At 40.5% G+C, this 23741-nt stretch overlaps 1 protein-coding gene across 4 annotated transcripts in view; it reads left to right on the top strand.

Annotated features, from left to right (window-relative positions):
• HPCAL1 (hippocalcin like 1) overlaps nucleotides 1–22387 on the top strand; it is a 192524-nt gene extending 170137 nt beyond the window's left edge. For all 4 annotated transcript variants that reach the window (XM_072634230.1, XM_072634233.1, XM_072634231.1 and 1 more), the window contains 3 exons: nucleotides 9145–9547; nucleotides 13211–13316; nucleotides 21191–22387. In XM_072634230.1, the coding sequence (XP_072490331.1) occupies nucleotides 9170–9547; nucleotides 13211–13316; nucleotides 21191–21288 (582 nt within the window). In that variant the 5' untranslated portion in view covers nucleotides 9145–9169 and the 3' untranslated portion in view covers nucleotides 21289–22387. The remainder of the gene's footprint in view (nucleotides 1–9144; nucleotides 9548–13210; nucleotides 13317–21190) is intronic.
• Nucleotides 22388–23741: the final 1354 nt, after the last annotated feature.

The raw sequence follows: 23741 nt of genomic DNA, 5'->3' as shown, positions 1-23741 counted from the left end.
TAGTGGCCAGTATGTCTTAATTACATCCTAGATAGAAGGGGCAGATCTATATCAATATCTATCTATCTATCTATCTATCTATATATATATAGAGAGAGAGAGATAGATGAATGGATGGATAGATACATACATACATACATATATACTTATATACATATACATACATCACATCATGTCACGTGGTTCATAATGGGTTTGCTGTCCTCAAATGTAAACTGAAGGAGGTTTATCAGCCACTGGGCATTATGGGGAATACAGTGATGAATACAACACAATCCCTGCCCTCAGGAAAATCGCCTTTCAAGTTATGAGTAAGATGCAGCTATAATTCAAGGCATGATATGAAAGCCATAGTAGCAATATAGATGTAGCATGTAAAGTGAGAGAGATTACATCTAGGTAGATGGATCAGGGTTGAAACAGGGCATTTGAGATCAAAACAGTACATGAAAAAAAGCCATGAGTATAGTACTGATTACATGGTAGGAGCTCCAGCATTATTCAGTTGAGTCCATGATATTTTTATGTCCACCCTTTGTATGATAGGTTTTATATAATAGTGATAATATCTAAAGCTAGGATTCAGAGAGATCAGCTAGTACAGGAATTTATCAACCTGGGGTCCAGAACTTTTTTTTTTTAGGTAACTGTATTTCAGCATAATTAGTTCCATTTATAATTCTATGTATATTGTTTTATGCATTTAGAAACGTTATTCAGAAAAGATGTTCATAGGTTTCACCTGTGTAGGTTAAGGACCCTTGAACTAGTCCGAACCCACCCATTTTCCAAAGGAGTAAACCTGAAACCCCCAGAGCAGGCAAGTCAGCTTAGCTGACACATGAAAGAGCCCTGAGAAGTAGACAGGAGGCAGCATATGGCCAGCAAATCAAATCCTAACCATCTCCCCTCAGACCCCAATAGGGTTAGCAAACAACCCTGAACTCATGAGTTTTGGAAATTGCAGTACCCCCTTACCCGCACCATCAACTGTGCTTATAATCTTGCTCTTTCCCTCCGCTGCCCATAACCATCACTGAGGGCACAATCACTGGGGAGACATGATTCCTCATCATCAGTAGCAACTACTGACCAACCACTACCAAAAACCCATGTCTAAGAGCCTTTGTAGTTGTAGTTCCACCCTGGCCCAGCCACCATAGTCATTATCTGAGGAATTGACTCCTGGGGAAAGGGGCCAACCATCTCTGCCAACTGCTGACCAGCTGCCACCTTGGGGCAGACAATCCAACCTAGCTAAAACATCAAGGCATCCTAAGAGAGAGACAGGAGGTGACATTTGCCAGGCAGATCAAATGCCACCAGTTCTATAATCTTCACCTCCCTTCAAACCTAAATGAAGATAGCCCAGTATGAGGACCCTGAACCTAAAAACCTTGGCAATGGCACTAATTCTAGCCCAGCCCCCACAGCCATCATCTGGGGAAGCAACCTCCATGGAGATGCTGCCTGGCAACTGCTTCTGTGGGTGCTGTAGCCACAGCTACTGAAAATTCTTGCTGACAAAGCCCTTAGTACTGTCAAATGGTTCAGCATAAGAAGTTGATAGGATATTATCAATGAAAATGATAGTATAGAAGTAGCGTTACCATCTACTTTGCCACTGTACCCCTGGGACCATGGAATTTTTTCCATTTGACTTCCATCTAACACCTTCCATACATGTTGCCTCCTCATTAGAATGTGAGGTCCTTGAAAGCAGGGACTGTCTTGATTTTCTAATTGTATCACCAAGACTTAGCCCAATGCTTTGCACATAATAAATGCTTTTTCATTTATTCATTAAATCAATCTCATTCATTCATTCATAAGGAAAATGGAGTCCCAGACTTAGTCAGTAGGCATTTATTAAGGATTTACTATGCTAAGCATTGGGGATAACAAAGAAAGACAAAACAAGTCCTTACTCTCAAGAAGCTCACATTCTAATGGTACAGAGGACATGCAAGGGAAAAAATTGTCTACAGTGTAAATAAAAGGTCCTTGCAAAGGAAGATACTAGGGTGGTAGGAGGTTGGGGGACTTGGAGAGACCTCCTTACAGAAGTTGATATTTGAGCTGAGTCTTGAAGGAATCTAAAGACAAAGATGAGGAAGGTAAGTCTTCCACGCATAGGTGGTCGAAGGTATGGAGTAAGGAGATGGGGGATCATGTTCAAGGAGTAGAAAGAAGGTCAGGGTCACTGAATCATAGAGTACATAGAAGTAAAGAGTAAAAAGATAGCAAATGTAGAAAGGGGGTCAAGGGCTTTATAAGCCAGAGTATTTTATATTTCTTCGGAGGTAATATGGAGCCCCTGGAGTTTATCAAGCAGAGCAAAGAAATGGTCAGACCTATACATTAGGAAAATCCCCTTGTCAATTAAGTGGAAGATGGGTTAGCACCTGAAGACAGGAAGAGCACACAACAAGCTATTGCAATAGTCTAGGTGTGAACAGAGGAGCTGTGAGATCCTCTTAACAGGATGGCACCTCTGCGAGTAAAGAGAAGGGAACACATACTAGAGATGTTGTGCAAGTAGAAAAAGGTAGACGAGACTTGGCAACAGATTGGTTATATGGGGCAGGTTCTGGGGAAGAGTCGAGTATGACACCTAGGTTTCAAGACTAGGTGACTAGGAAGTTTGTTACTCTCAACAATAATAGAGAAGTTGGGGGGAGGGGAAGGTTTAGAGGGAAAGGCAATGAATTCTCTTTGGGGCATGTTGACTTTGAGACATCTGTGGAACATCCAGTTAAAGATGCTTAAGAGCAAGTTAGTTGGTGATGTAAGACTGGAGCTCAGGAGAGAACTTAGAGCTGGATCTATAGACTTGGGAATTATGAGGTGGTAATTGAACCAATGGAAGCTGATGAAATCACCAAACAAGAATAGTATAGGAGAAAAAGAGAAGAGGACCCAAGATAGCATCTAGATGAATTCCTACTAATGATGGGTGTGACTTAGATAAAGATTCAGCAAAGGAGACCAAGGACAGGCTTAGACTAGATATGAGAATACAAACCCAAGAGAGAACAGCATCACAAAAACGTAAAAAGGAGGGAGTATCCAGAAGAAGAGGTTGTTGAAGGTTGCAGAGGGATCAAGGAGAATCACATTGAGAAATGACTTGCCTATGGTCATAGCTACTTGTAGAAATTGGATTCAAACTCAGGGCCTTTGATTTTAGATTCAGTATTCTTTCCATTGGACCATGATCTTTTATGCCTTGGGAGAAAATGTTTAGGAACAGAGCCTAAAATCAGATATTTTAAAATGTTTAAAAAAAAAAAAAAGAGCCACCACAAAAGATTAGCTATAGCCACCTTTATACCACTATCTGTATAGACAAAAGTATTCTTGGTTCAAGATATGAGATCTTAACGGCCCAGGCTACCAGTCTGAGGCAGGGCAGCTCGGTGACATAATGGATAGAGTGCCAGGTCTGGAATCAGCAATGCTCACCTTCCTGAATTCAAATCTGGCCTCAGACACTTACTAGCTATGTGACTGTGGGCAAGTCACTCTCTTTGCCTCAGTTTCTTCATCTGTAAATGAGCTAGAGAAATAAATGGCAAACCCTCTAGTACCTTTGCCAAGAAAATCCCTAAATGGGGTCATGAAGCGTTAGACAAAACTGAAAAGACTGAATAACAAGCCAATCTGAGGCATCCCTCTATCCTGGCTCTACTGCCCTCTCTCCACTTGGTTTGGGACTGGAGCTATAGAGAAATAAATGTGTGAGCAATTGAAAATATGCATGTTATTCTGAATGAGTAACTAGATGAGTTCTTTTTATCTGTTCTTTGAAAGATAACTCTGTATATGGGTAAGAGGACTGGATTTGGAAGTCATTGGGTCATAGATTTTAGAACTAGACTGGACCTAAGAGACCATGTAGCTCAACCCCCTCTTTTACAGAATAGGAAATCTGAGCTCAAGAGAGAAGTGACTTGCCCAAGGTCACACAGGGAGTAAGTGGCAGAGACCGGATTTGAACCTGGATTTTCTGGCTCGCTATCCAACATTCTTTCCATGATTCTAGCTGTCAGAAGACTAGATGAATTATGCAGTCTTAGGCAAGTGACTACTTCCCTGGGCTTTAGTTCCCCCTTCCGTGCCCCTCTCCCATAAAATAAGGGGAGTTTATTAGATGAGATTGAAGGTCCCTTCTAGCTATATAAAATACTCTAATGCAGCAATTCTATGTACCTCCTGCTTCTTCTCATTAACGGAGAGTCAGCTGTGAAAATAGAATGCAAAGACACTTGAAGAGCCTGAATCTAAACAGTTTGTTTCTATAATCTTATGCTTTCTTCGGTCTGGGACACTAATGGGAACTAGATGGAAGAACATTAATCTCCCAAGGTAGAAGAAAATCCACTCAACCTATTATTTTCCAGTAGTTGTGTACCTTGCTTTGTACCCTAACTAATCTGGTACCTTCCTCTCTGTAAACACGGTGTCTGAGGGAGGCTATCCAGTCCTGGCTTCTTAACATGCTGGGTAAGAAAAGAAACCTGACAAATGAATTTTGAAGGCAAGTTGATCTGTGCATTCAGGACAGTGATTTAGTTTCCAGTAAGGATGAGTGGATTATAAAATGAACAACCAAGCTCTCAGCACTTGGCATGTCTCATATGAATGGTACTCCAGTGGTATAAAAGCATGGGATTCTGGGTAGGGCCTCTCTGAGGGATGTTTAACACAGGTTTGGATGATTCAGGGGAGGCTTCTGCACCAGCCTGTAAACTCAAACTCTCCCAAGAGGTCCTGCCTTTATAAATGAAAGAAAATTGGTTCTGGTTCTTTAGTACTTCTTATGATTTACAGAACCCCTTCCTTACGACAACCCTGTGAACTAGGTGAGCCAAATCTTTTTATCCCTATTTTTTCCCATGAGAAAACTCAAGCTCACAGAGGTTATCACCAAGAACTGTTTTTTTTTTTTAATTAAATTTTTTTCAGTTAACAAACATTTATTTTCTTTCCTACCCACTCCCTTTACATAGGAGAAAACAACAGTGAAACCTTTGTAGCAAATGTTCATAGTCAAGCAAAACAAATTACCAAACTGATCATATCCAAATGTATATCTCATGCTTCACTTTGAGCCCCTCTGTTAGCATACTAGAAGCATGTTTCATCATCAGGCCTTTGGAACCATGTTGGAGCTGCATTCATCAGAGAACTGGCACTTCTCTACAGTTTTAATACTTCAAAAAAGCAGTCCTGTGAGGTGGCGAGTACTAGTAGAATGATTTAGGTCCTGAACTGCAGGATACTCATACAAGGCTATAAATTTTCAAAACCCCACTAGTAACAACACATTTCTGTTTTACAATTTAGAAAACATGTCAGGGTCAGTATGGTTTGTTATGATTGATTATTGTTGTCATTAAGAATAATGATGGTGATAGTAATGACTAGCAAAGGAATTTTCAGGGAAAAGAGGACCCAGGACAAAGCCTTGAGGTGAATGATGATCCAGCAAAGGAGACTAAAATGGAGAAGTCAGACAGAAGTAGGTACCGGGAGAAAGCAGTGTCATGAAAACCCAAGGGGGAGAGATTATCCAGGAGAAGAAAGTATTCAATAGTTTGAAATGCTGCAGGGAGGTCAAGAAGGATGGGGAGTGAGAAGAGACCATTAGATTCAACAAGTAAGAGATAAATGGTAAATTTTAAAATCTTTTTTTTTTTTTTTTGGAAAAAGGAAAGTGGATAGAATGTATCTGTAATTCTCGTACAAGATATAAGTATTGATGAGCTTACTTCATAGACTACCCTACTACATACATGTCATGATCTAGAAGAATAATAGCTTTTTCATCCACTTTACTTTTTCTGTGTGGATGGTTAGACAAATCTCTTTCTCATTGTTTTGGATTCTGATGAGCCTTTATAGGGTTCTGAAAACTTTATTCATTTAGCAAAAACTTCTTCATACTTTAATTTATAACTTCAGAGTTCTGTTACTTTCTTGGTGCTTCCTCTACCAAAACAGATCTCAGCCCTGCTGTAATTTAGTAAATGCTTTTCGGAAGTTGCTGACAAATTCTTCACCCTACAGACAACCTGGTAATGAGCCTCTGTGAATTTGGCTGGATAACAAACATGTGGCCCACCTTGAGACCTGTACTCAAAGCCTTCGTAATTCAGTAGGACTTAGTAGACGTGTTCCATTGGCATCCTTTTCGCAACACAATGAGACATCAAAGGCAGAAATACTATAATTATCCAGTATTGGAGTCTTCTTAATTCTTCCCTCTTCATATTGTGATATGTTAAAAATGAAAATATACCCTGCTCATACATGTCTCAGTGGAGATTGCCTAAGATCTGCCTGAATTCTCAGGTTTTATAATAGATTCATAAATGTTAGAATCAGAGGACATGTTAAAGATCATCAATTCCAAATACCTCATTTAATAGGTAAGGAAATTGAGAGCCAGAGGAAGGGACATGACTTGCCCAAGGTCTTCTAGCTGAGAAGTTTTCAGAATTGGAGACTAAAACTCAGGTCACTTATTTCCCAAGCAGGCTTTCTTCTCCTCACACCATAATGCCTCAGCTATTAGATGTAACCAGCAGAACCAGTTAGACAGCTGGCATCCCAGGGGATGCCAGGAGCATCACGTAGAAATTCCCTGAAACTGGAAAATTGTGTTTGTTTAAACAGCAAAGCTGGGACAGGGAGTCAAACGTGAATGACTGATGGAGCAAGAGTAACCCTGGGGACTGAAGTGCTGGTAGCTGCCTCCTTCACAGAAGCAGCTAATGGCAACACACCCTCTCTAGGGCTCAGCTTGCTGTATGTCATTAATGAGCAGCAGGTAGTGTTAGTTTTGCCCTGGAGCAGAAAGAGGACTAGTAGGGGCTGGACAAAAGAGGAATAAATGGAAAATGAGAAAAAGTGGAAGAGCTTGGCAGGTTCTCTGGCCATATGATTGTTTGGGCCTGGCCTTTGGTTTGCTGAATTTTAATATGTAAAATGGGTGTTTGAAGCCCAGATGAAAGCATGTTTGATTCTTACCTAATTGACTCAATCCCCTGGGGTTTGTCTGGCTACTTTACTAGCGTACTTTGCCAAAATTGCTCAAACTCTATGTTTATATTACATCGTTGTATATATCGTACTGTGCCGAAATGAGGAACAAAGATTCTCCCCTATATACACTATGCATGTGTTCTGTAAATATTTGTATCTGATTTAGTCTTTCTGTTTATAAGATTATGACTTGAGGATGGAACAATAAAATCAAAACTTGGCATTCAAAGTCCCCTCAATCTGGCTTGAAACCCCTGTCTTTGACCTGACTTTCTCCAACTTCCTTTCACATACTATGCACTGGCCAAACTAGACTTTGTGTTCCCTGAATGTACTCTCTGCCCTTTCCTATCTCTGGCCTTTTGTTTGTGTCATCCCTTATATATAGAATGTTTGCACACACACACACACACACACACACACACACACACACACACACACACTACCTCCTCTTCATTTTCTCTTCCTTTGAAATCCTGCCTATTCTTCAAGGTCCAACTCAGATATTGCCCCTTCCATGCCTTCTTTCCTGATTCTGCCGGAGCTTACATTCCACTGGCACAGCCTTTGATAATAATAATGATAATAACATTTATAGAACACTTTAAAGTTCTTAAAGTGTTTTACAGACATTAATTTCATTTCATCCTCACAACCACCCTGGGAGGTGGGTGCTGTTATTATCCCTGTTTTACAGATGAGGGAACTGAGGCAGACAAAGGTCAAGTGACCTGCCTGTGGTCACGCAGCTAGTAAATGTCTGAGGTAGAATTTGAACTTGTCTTCCTGACTCCAGGTCTAGGACTCTACCCGCTCTGCCATCTAGCTGTGGGATTCCTATTCAGTTATAGGTTGGACTAAATGCATAGGAGGACCTTTCTTGTTATGAGATTCTTGTGAAATAAAAATTTTGGACAAGACTTGGCCCCTGCCCTCATGGAATATTCTACATGGAGGTTGTGTATTAATGTCTACAACTATAACATACAATGTTACATTAAAAGTACATTAAAGAGGGAGGGGGAGGGGCAGGGGATGGTGAGTTCTATGCCATGGGCAAAAATTCATTACTTTCAAGAGGGGATCGGAGATGACTTCCTGGAGGAGGCAGAACTTGAGTTGGGCCTTAAAGGATGAGTAGCAATTCAGCAGACAAAAGGAGGGAGGAAGGATATTCTGGGCCTAGAGAACCCAGAAAGACCTGGAGGTAAATGAATACAGCACGTGTCCCGGGGGAAGAGAGCAGACCAGTTTGGCAAAAGTGTGGAATGTGTGGAGGAGAATAATAAAAGATAAGGCTGGAAAGGAAAGTCTTAGGTTGTCCCAAGAGTTGGATGCCTTCCACATTTAGGGTTTAAACATTAGGGAATTACTGATAAGTTTCAAGAAAAGGAACAAGTTAGAAAAGGTAAAAGAAAATGGCAGCTGGAAGATGGGTTGGGAGGTGGGTGGGATCAAGGGCTAGAGGTACTAGAACTGAAGCAATAGGAGTAGAGAAGAGGGATGGATTTGGAAGGTACTGCTGGTATTGTAATGCTGATCAACTGTGAAAGACCTAGCTACTCTGATCAATACATTGATCTAGGACAGTTCCATAGAACCCATGATAAACAATGCTGTCCATCTCTAGAGAGAAAACTGATGGAGTCTGAGTATAGACTGAAATATAATTTTATCACTCTCTCTATTTTTCTTGCTTTCTTTTTTGCAACATGGCTAATATGGAAATATTTTTACATGATTTCACATGTATAATTAATATGATTGTTTGCCTTCTCAGTGAGTGGGTGAGGGACTGGAGGGAGGGAGAGAATTCAGAACTCAAAATTTAAAAAAAAAAGAGAATGTTAAAATTTTTTTTAAAGAAAGAAAGCTACTGCTAAGATGGACTCTAGAGCTTACTGACTCAGGGAAAGGGAGAGAGAAGGGTCTAAAATAAAGAAAAGGTTTTGAATATACTAGAGGAGAAGCTCTCACTTGAGTAGTTTGGGATTCTGAGCCATCCCATTCCAGTGTTGAGAAGTAAATCATTTGGATGCTGCAAAGAGACTACAGGAAGCATTCGATAACTGAACACAGTTCCATGTTTTCCAGGCTTTAAGTTATCTGGGAGGACAGAATGGGGAAGCAAAACAGCAAGCTCCGTCCTGAGGTGCTCCAGGATCTCCGGGAGAACACTGAATTCACAGACCACGAGCTGCAGGAGTGGTACAAAGGGTTTCTAAAGGACTGTCCCACTGGCCACTTGACTGTCGATGAGTTCAAAAAGATATACGCCAACTTCTTTCCCTATGGTGACGCATCGAAGTTCGCAGAACACGTCTTCCGCACCTTCGACACAAACGGTGATGGGACGATTGACTTCAGGGAATTCATCATCGCCCTGAGCGTCACTTCTCGGGGGAAGCTGGAACAGAAACTGAAGTGGGCATTTAGCATGTATGACCTTGATGGTAATGGCTATATAAGCCGTGGAGAGATGCTTGAAATTGTCCAGGTGAGGACTCAGGGACTTCACGTGCTATGCCTGGAAGAGAGAGGCATGAGAGATCATCTAGTATATATAACCTCTTCATTCAGAGAAAACTGAGTCCCAGAAAGATGACTTGTTCAAATTCACATAGCAGTGAATGGCTGAGCTGGGTCTAGACCTCAGGGCTCTTCCTAAATTCCTTAAGTGATGTCAATTTAGCCTATTTGCTAAGAGAAAATGAAGGATGCCTTTCTATTGAAATTTTTACAATTGCAATTTGCATGCATCAGGCTTGTCTTCCACTCTGGTATAATAGAAAGAGGGCTGACTTTGGGACCAAGTAGTACCAGTTCCAAAGCTGGTTCTATGACACTGGCCAAGTCATTCCACTTTTCAGAGTCTCCATAATACTCACATTATTTGTGAGTATGTAGTAGGATTTTGAGTAATACTCTATTTCAGAGAAAGTACTTTGTAAAGTTCAAAGTGTTTTAAGAAATGTGAGTTATTATAACATAAAGTGATTTGCATGTAATAAAGAACTTTAGCTGTCATCTGAAAACATTATATAAATATGATGATGATGATGCCTGGAGGCACAGTTGGACTTGCTGATTTCTAAATGTTTCTTCTGCCCTGAGATCTGACAGCCCTAGAGAAACCATGAAGCATTGCTTCTCTCTCTCTCCCCCCTCTATGTTCTCCTCTCCCCAGCATTACAAGCCTTATCTGAGACATATGGCCATTCTTTGCTTCCCCTTAAGCTAGACTTGGGTAATTGAAGCATCTTCATGATGGATTGTATGGTATAAACACATGGAAATTGGCAAAACTATTGTAGTAATAATAATTATACTCATTCAGAGAAAGCTGTGATAATAACAGTAATACCAATAATAGCTGGTCTTTATAGAGTGCTTTAAATTTTACCAAGCCTTTCACACACATCATCTTATTTGTACCACAGAAGAGCCCTTTGAGGTGCCTGTGATAACTACTATTATGCCCATTTTGTCTCAGAAAGGTGATGTGACTGGTTTAGCTCACTAGCTTAGCTAGTAAGGGTCAAAAAAAAAATCAGACAACTGTCTCATTTTCTGTTTGTGGCTTGCTTCCCTAACCCAAGACCTATACCCTTAGGTTATTTAGCCCTAAGATCTGAGCATAGTGTTACAGTAAAATTAATATGGTGTAAAGGGAAGTACCTGGGCTCAGGTGTCAACTTGACCAGTTCTGTAAAGTTAAACTTGTCTTCAGGTATTCTTAACCCTCAGTTTCCCCACTAGTAAAACTGGTATAATAATACTCAGACTTTATCTTCACAATATCCTCATGGAGCTATGAAGATCAAGTAAAGCAATAGATGTAAGCCATAAAGCATAAGTTGTTACCAGTCTGTGCTGGCCTCAGGGCTACATGGGTTGGTTGTGTGGTGGTATAAGCCCTAACATTGAGAAGAGTCATTGCCTTTGGACAGGCATTGGCAGTCTTTCGAAGAAATATGCTAAGTCCTTTCTCATTCACTCTTTCGTTGAGATTGACAAGAATGTGATTGAGCCCTTGATAGATGCATAATAACACCTTGAGAAGACAGTCTTGGTCCCATAGCAGCCAGTGTGACTGTTCGGAAAGCAGGAAAAGACTAGGAAAGGTTATGAAAATGACCTCTAGGAGGAGCCCTACCTAAACCATCGCATAATATTTATCGACTGTCTACTATGAGTAAGTCACCATATGGGATACCAACCTGTCACCAGCTTCTGCTGCTTTAGTAATCTGTTAACTCCTTAGCAGGGATAAGTGGTCACCTAGCTTACAGCAAGATGAGACACAGGATAGGAGTCACCAAAGCACCAGGGAGAAGAGAAGGAATTAAAACATGAGGAAGGAGTTTAGGTTCATAATCCATTCTTCCCATTTTACAGGGAAGGAAACCAAAATCCAGACATGATTAGTGACTTGCCCAAAATCACCCAGCTAGTTATTGGCAGAGCCAGGAAAGTACCAAAGACAAACTTCATTGACTTCCCAGTTTTCTTTAGGAATGATCCTGACTATCTTACCCCAGATCCCATTAATGACAGGCCATCTTCAACTCACATGCCATAGATTGTCCACCTTCTTTGAGAAAAGAAGGAGGAGGAGAAGTAATAACAGGAAAAGTTATAATTGATCTTTTCATTTTGCTCTATAATTAACAAAAGTTTGTAGATTATGACAGTAATACAATTAAATTTAGAAATCTTAACTTCTGGGTTCCAGATGAAATCCAGTTCCCATCATGGACTTATCTCTCTTCTAAGCATGGAAAGGGTTGAGATGAGAGACCTGGCCCAGTGGAACCTATTCAGAGCCAAGAAGATCATGGGGGAAAGATGCATGGAACACAGTGGGCTAACACTGTGTATATTCCCTGTGTATCTCCGGAGAAGGAAAGGATGGGGAGGTATCACCACTGTGAAAGGGCATTTTCATTCCCTCCAGGATAGATCAGTGGCTGATCTGATCTACTGCTTCCTCAGTTAGGTTGAGTTTAACATGCAGAGAGCCATCTGTGGGGCATCTTCTTTTTAAGGAATATGCTTCAGTTGCCATATATCTGGTTCTTGCATGTAAGCATAAGAAGGGAAACAGAAGTCCTGTTTTCTGTGGGTTCATTTGTATGTTATAGCCTAGCTCATATGTAAAAACAGACTCATTTTCTGATACTTCTATCAGCAAAAGACTCAGTTGTCACTGCTAGCCATTGAATTTTTTGGCTGTAACATTCGGTGAGTAGGAAAAACTGGGATTTGCTAAAGTGAGACTTAATTCAGCTGCTTTCCACTGTTCTGTCAGCATCCAGTTTCCAAGACCTGACAATCTGATCGGTATCTTCTAATGGTTTTCAGCATGTCATGTTTATCATGATGTACATAATTATAAATGGCTATGATGCTTCTTCTAGAAGAGAACAGTTCTTAAGTACCAACTGTGTGCAGAACTCTGGGCAAAGCACAGATAGAGAATACTGAGTTAGATAAGACATTATCCTTGCCCACATAGAGCTTATAGTCTAGATACGGTGGTGGGAAACTTAAGGCCAGAAGGTGGATATGGTACATAAAGATAGCTAAATACACAGTATTACTGGACAAGTACATCAAGTAGGTTACAGGGAAAGTGGTTATAAACCTTACATATAGCTCTCAAAAGGATTTTAGAGACCCTCAATTTTGCTTGTACTTGGCTTTGAAAGCCCTAATGATTCTGGTCTCATTCCTCGTATGGTAAGTCCTGTCCATACTCACAGCTAGCTGGCAGCTAACTTATCCCTGCTGTGGTGTTAGTGACCTTATAGAGAATGCTTTAGTTAATGATGACCTGAGACTCTGACAGCATCTATTCACACCCAAGACTCTAAAATGGGTCCAGTGATTAGTATGGTGGGAAAATTTCTCAGTCACAGAGTTTTGCTTTAGCCTTTCCTTTCACCATTCATTATCAGAATGGTGTGGGTGGGAAGGAGAGATGGCAGGGCTTAGCTAGCTTTTCTTTTTTTTTCAGTCTGAGAAAGGCTGCATAAGGCCCCAACTCATGTGCCCATGTACTGTGTTTGCAAACTGGGTAATGAGCTTAGATCTTTGCTCCTCCTTTTGGAACTTCCCAGAATCTTGTAAAAACTCCTTCTTCCTTTTACTCCTCCAGGCCATATACAAAATGGTATCCTCAGTAATGAAAATGCCTGAAGATGAATCCACTCCTGAGAAGCGAACAGACAAAATTTTCCGGCAGATGGACACAAACAACGACGGTAGGCTACGGGACAGTCTCTCTGTTTGGTGTTGTTAGAGACCAGAATGGTTTCCATTAATCCATACCACTGATTTCTCCCTCCCCTCCTCTCCCCCAGTCCTCCAGCCTAAAGTCAAACCCCCTTGAGTGGGATCCAGGGGTGGAAGGTTTCAGTAACTGAATCATCTATAGGCAGCAGAGAAATATATAGTAATGGAAGAAAAAGTCAGGCTGGTGCCTGCAGTCACCTTTGGGACTGATTAAAAACACCTTTTCCTATGCTCATTTGAAACCTAGGTAACTTAGTAATTTTCCACAGAAAGTTGTCCCCTGCAGTCATCTCTGCTTGTTTTCTCATCTTCAGATCATGTTGACTGGGCCCCTATATGACTGTTCCCTAATAAACACCTTCAGTCATCCAGTCCAGTTCTAAATACACATGGCATGCTCTGCACTGTGTGGATTAGAACAGTGTGTTCCACATTCTAATTTATCCTCTGGGGCTGAGAACTTCCTTCTTAGGACTCAAAGGATTGGTCCTCCCTGTGAGCTTAGGAAAGACTGAGAAAAGGAGATCCAGAGGATATTGAGCAGCAGTGACCCCCTCCCTTCCTCCATGCTCCCAGGTGTCTCTTCTTTGTAAGAGACAAGAGGGAGGGCCTTGTTTATTTCACAGTCTCAGGTCTAGGAGGGACCTCAGAGGTCACTTAGTCCAACCTGTTGCTGAACAAGAATCACCTCTATCCCATCCTAACAAGCAGCCATTCAGCCTATGCCCAAAGAACTCCAGGGATTGGGAACTGCAAAGGATCATGGTCTTTGAGCTAACTGGAACCTTAGAATCATCTAGCATAGGGGTTCTTAATCTGAGGTTCATGAACTTGTAAAAAAAAAATATTTTGATAGTTGTATTTCAGCATAATTGGTTTTCTTTGTAATCCTATATCTTATTTTATTCATTTTAAACTATTCTGAGGAGGTTCAGACTGATAAAAGGGTCTATGATATACAAAAATGGTTAAGAACCTTTGCTCTAGTCATACTGCACCTGCCATTTTACAAATAAAGAAACTGAGTGATTTACCTAATGTCCCATAGGTAGTAAATAGACAAGCTGGGATTTGAATACACATCTTCTGACTGCAAATTAATATCTATATCACACTCCTTTCTTTCCAAGCCTGGGGCAATAGATAGAGCACTAGGCCTAGGATCAAGAAGACTTATCTTCCTGAAATCAGATCTGACCTCAGATAGTTACTAGCTGTATGACTGTGGGCATGTTACTTCACACTGTTTGCCTCAGTTTCTTCATCTGTAAGATGAGCTGGAGAAGAAAATGGCAAACCATTCCAGTATCTTTGCGAAACAAAAAATCCCAAAGGGGTCATGGAGAGTCAGACATGACCGAAAAATGACTCAACAACAATTTCCCAACTTGGGCCATTCCACTTTGGGACAGTTCATGTGAGGAAGTTACTTTCTTGATCCTGACCTGTAGCTACTGAGATGATTTGAGGTTAAAAACCCCTTATTCTGTGGAGTTAACAAAAATAAAAACAACTAACCCACATTTCATTAAAGAAAACTCCAAGGTCCAGTAGTGGTCCTTTTCTTCTGAAGAGCATTCCAAAGAGATGTTCCTCAGAACCTTGCACAAATCATTACCTCTCTACATTCTTCATTTCCTCATCTGTAAAATGAAAGTGTTACATCAGACAGCCTCTGAGGTCCTTTAGATTATCAACTAATATTTATTGAGTTCTACTGAACTAAGTGCTGAGGGAGATGGAATGTTTTAGATCATATGATATTAGAGTTTAGGAAGGACCTTGGAGGTCATCTAGTACTACCATCTCATTTTAGAGATGGGAAAACCAAGGCCCAGAGAAAGAAAATGTCATCAAACGCAGATCCTCCATCTCCAAATCCATTGTTTTGCTACAGGCATTGGGCTCTTTGTACTTTCAGCCTAGGAGATAGGGGGCTAAGGCATAAACACATAGAGTAATAGTCACATAACTGGATGACATGATAAATGTAGGAAGGAGGAAAGAAAGGAATAAGTATTTATATATCACCAGGCACTGTGCCTTTATGAGTATTATCTCATTTGACCTTCACAGCAACCCTGCAAAGAAAGTCCTGTAATTATCCTCATTTTACAATTGAGGAAAGTGAGGTAATCAGAGGTTAAATGTTTTTCCCCAGGGTCACATAACTCGTCAGTCTCTGCAGCCAGATTTAAACTCCAATCTTACTGATTTCAGGCTGGGTACTCTATCCACTGGGCCACCAGCTGCCTCATGATAAATACGATAGAAAGCTACAAAACAAAGGACATGTGAGGTCTGAGGGGGAGGGTCATTCCAGTGGGGGAAAGGGGCCTTGGCTCTGACATTCTAGGATTCCCTAACTTTAATTTAAAATAATGGGAAGTAGTGATTAAGGTAATTTGAGTATACGCTGGTAGAAAGAGACCCGGCTGGCTGGTAAAAAGATAGGCTGTTTGTAAAAGCAGGAATTCAGTGTACCCAGCCCTCACCCTTTCAAATCCATTCTTGAAAAACAAATGTCTCTGTCCCAGGTCACCAGTTGGTTGGTGTTACTGATGGCCCACAAAGTTTATGTGCTCCAACCCCAGTACATTTGCTGTTTCAGGAAGAGTCAAACTTGCTTTTCAACCACCCACTCTTTTCCACACTACTGAGAAGACAACAAAGCCTTTGGCTACACTGAAGCCTTCTTAAATATTTAACCAATTCTTTGAGTCTTGTTTACAAGGGCTACTTGGGCTAGGCAGTGCCCAGATCCCCAAGGCATGAGATTTTATCATCATCTGTCATAATCACTGGCATTCCAGGAAGCATCCAGACAAAACAGGCTAAGCAGACATAAAAAGATAGGAAACTCAGTCACTGGATTCCAGTCCCATCTCTGACCCTCAAGTGACATGCCTACATATGAATGTCTAATTATTGACCAGGACAGTAACACTAATGACAAAGGGAAACAGTGGAAAGCCCATAATGACCCCTAATCGTCAGATGAGAGGAAAAATTAAGCACTTGTCTTTGGATAGGGTACACGACAATCACATAAACGCAGGGCCTGAGATGGGCCTTTTCCTGCCATCCTAGGTTGTGCTTTATAGCCTGAGAGGAGCAAAGGTTGAATCAGGCAAAGTTTTCTCCCTTCACAAATAAATTTCTGGCAGAGGAAATGGTTATTGTTAGTTTAGTCTGGAGAAGAGGATGGCTGAGTGAGAGGTAGTACTTGAGGATGGTATTGTAGGAATAGCATTGACCTTGGTTTCTAGTCTCAGATTTACTATTCCCTAGTTCTGTGACCTTAGAGGAATCATTTCTCTTCTCTGGGCCTTAGTTTCCCCATCTGGAAAATGAAGGGGGATGATTCATTAATCTCAGAGATTCCTGCCAGTTCTGACATTCTAGACCAGTGTAGATATTGTGCTCTGGACATTCTGCCTCTTGAGTATGCTAGAGTAGAAGTTCTAGACTTGGAAGCAGAGGAGTTGGGCTTAAATCTCGGATCTGCTTCCTGCCTAAGTGACCTTGGGCATACAAAGGAATCAGTAGTAAATAGACTTTTGCTGAGACAAGGGATTTAAAGCACTTTGCAAACCTTAAAATGCTAAGAGAAAAATATCCATTATTTTTACTTCTACTGCTGCTTGGTCTTTCAGATCTTTTTCAACCATAAATTCTATGATCTTGTAAGTGTCCCTAGATAGCCAACCTGTATTCACCAGAGACATAATAATAAATGAAGAAGATTTTGCTCTTAAAAGAGTACATTTCAGGGGAGGATTTCCCAGCTTAATGAACTACTAGACATTGGAACGTGTTACCCAAAGAAGTTGAGTCTTTTCCTCCCTGGATGTGATGATGATGATGATGGTAGTGGTGTTGGTGGTGCTGGTGATGATGACAGTAATGATGCCATCTTACATTTATTTAGCAGTCTATAGTTACAGAGCACTTTTACTTAAATTATCTCAGGAGTCAGCTTTAAACAGTTCTAGAAGGAGTGCCATATTTGGAGTGAGAGCCCTTGACTTTAAATCTCAGTTCTTCTGTTTAATAATAGCTAGCATTTACATAGCTCTCTAAGATTTAGAATGTACTTTATAAATATTTTCTCATTTTATCCTCAAGCAGTAAATATTCCCATTTTACAGATGAAGAGATTGAGGCAGAGGTCATGTGACATGTGCAGGAAAGGCTAGGAAGCCTTTGAAGCAGGATTTGAACTCTGTTCTATGTTTCAGTTGTATCTGACTCTTCATGACCCCATTTGGGGTTTTCTTGCTAGAGATACTGGAGTGGTTTGCCAGTTCTTGCTCCAACTCATTTTACAGATGAGGAAACTGAGGCAAATAGGGTTATGTGACTTGCCCGGGGTGCACAACTACTTAAGTGTCTGATACCAGGTTTGACTTCAGGAAGATGAGTCTTCCTGACTTCAGGCCCAACACTATCCACTGGGCCACCTAGATGCAACCTTGGGCAAATCACTTTAATGTCTCTCAGCCACATCGCAAGTGCCTCATGTATAAAATAAGGGAGTAGGAGGTGGGAGGAGGAGTGGGCAGAAGTTAGAGTAGATCAGTAGTGTCCAACTCGAGTAAAAACCTCTAGACTAGAGGATCTCTAATGACCACCTCTCACACTACATCATAGAATTAGAGCTGGAAAAGACCTACAGAGATCATCGAGCCCAGCTGTTTCCTTTTATAGAGACTTAAAGAGTGAGGTTAAGAGCTTGCCCAATATCAGATAGATAGGAAATAGGAGAGCTGGTAGATGAACCAAGGTCCTCCGATTCTGGGACCCATTCCCCCTTTCCACGATGCCATGTTAACCCCCACTGAAATTTAAATTATTTAATTTATAAAACTCTTTTTTTCTCTTTCTTTCTCACCCAAAGTTTCCCATCTCTTCATAACTAATGAGAGAGTTGCCTGGGCCATGACTTGTTCAGGATCACACAGGCAGGATTCCTCAGATTTCTCCCTTGAATGGAGGCTGAGACTCAAAGTTTTAGTTGCTGATCTGTGTTTGTAGAGGGTGTCCCTCACTAATAGTTTCCTGTACCAATGAAATCACAAGTTCTCCAAATAACTAACTCCATATATTTATATAGTATTTTATAGTTTTCAGAGCACTTTCCCATACATGACATCCTCTCTAGAGTACTGTGAGATGCGTTGTTTTCCATAGTTTACAAACATATTTAATCAAGTATTATTCTACTCATTTTATAGTCAAGGAGTGAGGCCCCAAAAGGTTGAGTGGTCTGTCCAAGGTCACCCCAAAAGGTTGAGTGGTCTGTCCAAGGTCATCCTGAAAGGTTAAGTGGTCTGTCCAAGGTCACCAGGCTAATTCTCAATATGATTAGTCCTCTATTCTTTCCACCAAACTCTGGGTTGTTGGGAGGCTAATATGAGATAATGAATGTAAAGCACTTTGTTGCCTCAAAGTGTTATATAAATATCAGTTATTACTATTTTTATTATTATTGTCATTTTTTATGGATTTCATTACATGAGTCTAAAGTTGCACTGCCACTGAACTCAAGGAATGTTCATAGAACAATATAGGGGTGTGCTGGTTTAACAACTAGGATCTCCCAGGGTAAAAAAAGAGTAGGTACACATACTTTGAAGTTAAATCTGCATTTTGAGCACTTTCTGAAGTCTAGACAATCAGCAAAACAATCAAGCCCTGATTTTTAGTGATTGCTGATCTGAGGCAAAAGGCTCACACTGAAAATTTAATAATTGAAAACCTGTTAGAGCTGGCTCCAGCACGCCACTGACTAAACCTCATTCCTTTCCACATTCTCTTTAAACTAGAAGTGTGGTATCCTTACTATGGGAATCCTTAGCCTAGAACAAACCAGTGAAGGTTTCTTTGATTTAAAAGAGCTCTTTTCTTCAATGAAAAGTATTCTTTTTCACTCAGGCATTCTGAGTGGCTTAGTTATAGTTCTATCTGAAAGCAGCAAAGAAAGTGAAGACCACTGTATCCAAATCCTATTAGTGGGAGTCTGAGATGCACTTGGAATCAAAGTGACCTGGGGTTGAAACTCAGCTCTAATATTTTTTAATTCTGTAACCAGTCTGTCAATCAAGAGTTATTCATTAAGAGCTTACTATGTGCAAAGCACTCTGCTAAGCATTGAAGATACAAAGAGAAGTTTGAAAAGTCCCTGCCCATGAGTAGCTGGAGCACTGGCTTTGGAATCAGGAGGACCTGAGTTCAAATCCAGCCTCAGACACTTACTAGTTATCTGACCCTGAGCAAGTTACTTAACCCAGATTGCCTCCCACAGGGTTAAAAAAAAAAGTACCTGTCCCCAAAGAACTCACATTCCAGTGGAGGAGACAGCATGCAGATGTGTACATATAAGAAATAGAGGGATAAGTGGAAGATACATATATATATATATATATATATGTAGATATCTCTTAAGTATTTCTATGTATGTATACTTACACAGAGATACATAGATATATCTATGCACATGCATATGTATATATAGATATATCTCTATATATGCATATATAAGATCTATGGAGATATATATATATATATGTATATATATAGAGAGAGAGAGAGAGAGACCCATAGATCTGTATATGTATACATAGATATACAGAGGTTTATCTATATATACATAAAGAGATATACGTAGATATATCTATATATGGATATATAGATCTATGTAGGTCTGTATATCTATAGAGATATATGATAAGTATCTAGATCTATATACATATAAAATAGATCTATAGAGATATATGTGTACATGCATATACACATATATGGATAGATCCATGGATAGTAGAAGAAAGGCAATCTCAGAAGGAAGGTAAATCAGCATTAAGGAAAAAGATCAGGAAAGATTTCTTGAATAAATCTTGACTTGAAGACCTGAAAGAAGCCAGAGTAACCAAGAGATGGAGATAAATAGGGAAAGAATTCCAGGGGTAGGACACAGCCAGTGAAAATTTACCAAGTTGGGAGATGGAGTGTCTTGTGTAAGGAACAGCATGGAGACCAGTATCACTGGATTTCAGAGCTGGTAAATGAGAGTAAAGTGTAAGAAGACTGGAAAAGTAGAAACAGCCAGGGTATGAAGGCCTTTAAAAGCCAAACAGATTTTCTATTTAATCCTGAAGGTGATAGGGAACCACTGGAGTTTATTAGTGACTTATCCTTTCTGAACTTCAGTTATCCCAATCTGTGTAATGATGAAGTTAGAATATGTGATCTTGAAGGTCTCTTCCAGTTCTTTCATTCTGTGGTTCTGTGGCTCAGTGGTGAAGGCTGGAGCAAGGAAAGGGGCACCTATCCCAGAGGCAGGAGGCTTGCTTTGATATAATATATAAGTTCAAATCAATGAGAAACTAATTTAGATTGTTCCCTAAGTATGACTTTCTCCAGTTTGGGATGTTGTATGTTTACAGTTTATAGCCCCCCCTTTTTTAAAGTTACCAATATCTTGAAATTTTGAGAAATGAAGCAGATTCTTACAAGGATTCACAAGGTCTTTTAGCATGTACTGTGGTCACCATATTGAACCTTCATACTATATACAATTGTACTTCCTCATGAAAAATGAACTTTAAAAAAAAAAGCAAGTCTTTTAAATAGAGAGTATCATATTCTCTATTTTTAGGAAGCCAAAGGGATTATATTTGAAAAGTGAGCTTATTAGCTTATTTTAGAATAAGTGCCTTCTTTGGAGCAGCATATTTGATCAGAGCTTGGTATTCTTTTTCTCTTTTGTTTGGTTTCTTTTATCTTTTTTTTTCCCTTTTTTTCTTTCTTTCTTTTTTTTTGGTTGTTCTTTTGTTCCCTCCAGGCAAGCTGTCACTGGAAGAATTCATTAAAGGTGCCAAGAGTGATCCTTCCATTGTCCGGTTGTTACAGTGCGACCCAAGCAGCGCAAGTCAGTTCTAACCCCGCCCACATCTGGACAGTTGCAAAGAGCCACTGGCTTGTCATTCCAGCTTTGCTTACAGAAATGGATGCCTTCTCCAACCATTCCTCTGCTGTTCTCGGATAAGGTCCCTTGGTCCGGTGGTTTCCCTCCATGCAGTGACATGGCCAGCTGCAACTCCCCCATCATCCATACCAGGGCCAAAGTCCTTTGGTCATTCAAATTATTTTCAATTTTCCTCCTCTCATCCTGATTCCTTTACAGAGCCCTAATATCACTTAGAGATATGTTTCATGCAGACAGCTAGGGAAGGCTCAGGCCCCAGGGGCGGGAGACATTTCCCTTCACTTGGGGAATCCATATGAATACATCCTAATAACCATGAGAAGAGCTGAGATAGGACTTTATAAAATAGAGCCACAGTTTGCTAATTTATTTTGCTTTGAAAATGACTGTTTGAAGAGTTGGAAGCTAAAAGCAGACAGAACGAACCCTTTCCTGTGCATGATTTTATTCTTTTTCTTTTTGTTGGGAAAAAATGGCTTGCACTTATCCGATGATGGTCTTCGCTTTCTTTTAACATATAAATTATATATATATACATATATATATATATATATATATATGGTGAAGTACAGTTTCATGGTAAGGTCACCTCTTTAATGCATCTAATAGCATTTCCAGCTTTTCCCTCCCTTAGTGGCCTGTGATTAACCCAGTGCTGACTGTTTTGTGGTATTTATGCATCTGCAACTTGCCGTCTTTCAGAAGAAATGCATGTTCAGCCGTTACTATGGCTATTCCACTGTCCAATACCTGAATGCACATATTTGTTCAAGGTTCGTTTTTACTGTTGGTTGGTCCAACATGTCCTGTATTAAAATCATGAAATAAAAGGAATGATCTGAAGCTTGCGTTTTTCCATCAAAGTCCCGCGCTGGGTCATGTGGCTTCCAGTGAGGGGCAGTGACTTTACTCACCCTGCTCTTTGTAAACATTACTCCCCCCTCTCCCTTGCACTGTCACTGTGTTGATCAATCTTATGCATTCCAGTGTTATTTAATATCTGCCTAATGCCAAGAGATATTAATTGAAATAAAATGATGACTTTTCTTGTCAGCTCTTTCTCTGTCCAATTTTAATCAGCACAGCAGTTGAGGAGGCAAGCTGCTTAGCAGGGCCCAGGACTGATGTGAACAGGGATAGTGCAGTCATGAAAGCCCCCTGTCTGGTGCCTGTTTAGTGCCTGGAGGTGACCCTGCATTCTTAAAGGCCATGCCGGTGGAAACCTATTTCTGATAGGTTCTACTAAGCCGGAGAGTGAGCTCAAGCCCAACCCAGGTGATAGTGTATGTGTCTGGCTCAAAGGCCAATCTACTAGCTAAGTTTAGAAAGGTTCATTACTAAGTTGTTTACACAATGATATATTTTTCAACCAAGCAATTCTCAAAGATGGAGTAGTTCACTGTGCATCTATTTAGAGAGCAGTAGGACTAATAAATTTCCAGTTTCTTAAACTATTCCAGTAAGGTGGTATATCTTGGGGGTTGGGTTGCCTATCCCAAAGGCTTTTTGTGGTAGAAAATATGTGCTACCTGAAGGCCTTAGCTATCTATCACTGGCCATGCTCTGTGTAGAAGAAAGACTCAACCTTTTACTGAGCTGGGTATTTTGCTACTGAAAGATCAGACAGTATACTTTGAAATTCAATAGGGTCCAGGCAAATTTTGTTGCCTGTTGCATGAAATAATGAAAAAGTAGGAATGTGTAGATCCAATCAATAGTGTCCAAGAGGAGAGGACTAAAGAAAAGTATACTTCCTAAATATAAGATTAGGGATGGCTACCTGTGTATGAATGGGGTAAAAATAAATCCTCAGGTTCCTAGTGAATTTTATGTGAGGTGTATAGCTAAGCAAAATATGCTATCAGAAAGCCTCCTCAGAGGAAAGCCCCACTGACACATGGCTCCTTCTTGCCACCTGTGGTCTGAAGGGTTGCAAGGAGCAGCAGTGCTGATGTTGCCATGCATCCCCTAAGCAATTCGGAGAGATCCCAGCTCGGCCACGTTCCTGAAGGTAAGTGTGAGCTTCACAGCAATTGGGAAACAGATAGAGGAGGTGATGGCAGGGTGGGAAAGGTTCTTACAGGGCATCTAGTTCAGCCTTCTCCCTAATGCAAGAACCCCTGACCTCCCTGACAAGCCCTCTAACCTAGGGGTTCTTAACCTGGGGTCTGTGAACTTGTTTTTAAAATATTTTGATAACTGTTATTTCAGGATAATTGGTTTTCTTTCTAACCCTGGTTATTCTAATTTATGAATTTAAAAAACTTTCTTTTGAGTAGGGGTCCTTAGACTTTACCAGATTGTCAAAGAGGGCCAATGACATAAAAGAGGTTAAGAGTCCCTGAAGAATCCCAATAGTAGGAGACCCATTCCCTCCTCCATTAAGTTCAAATCCCAACTTTGAGAC

Source organism: Notamacropus eugenii, chromosome 1 (genome assembly GCF_028372415.1).
Source record: "Notamacropus eugenii isolate mMacEug1 chromosome 1, mMacEug1.pri_v2, whole genome shotgun sequence".
NCBI lineage: Eukaryota > Metazoa > Chordata > Mammalia > Diprotodontia > Macropodidae > Notamacropus > Notamacropus eugenii.
This window is presented reverse-complemented; position numbering and strand designations above follow the sequence as displayed.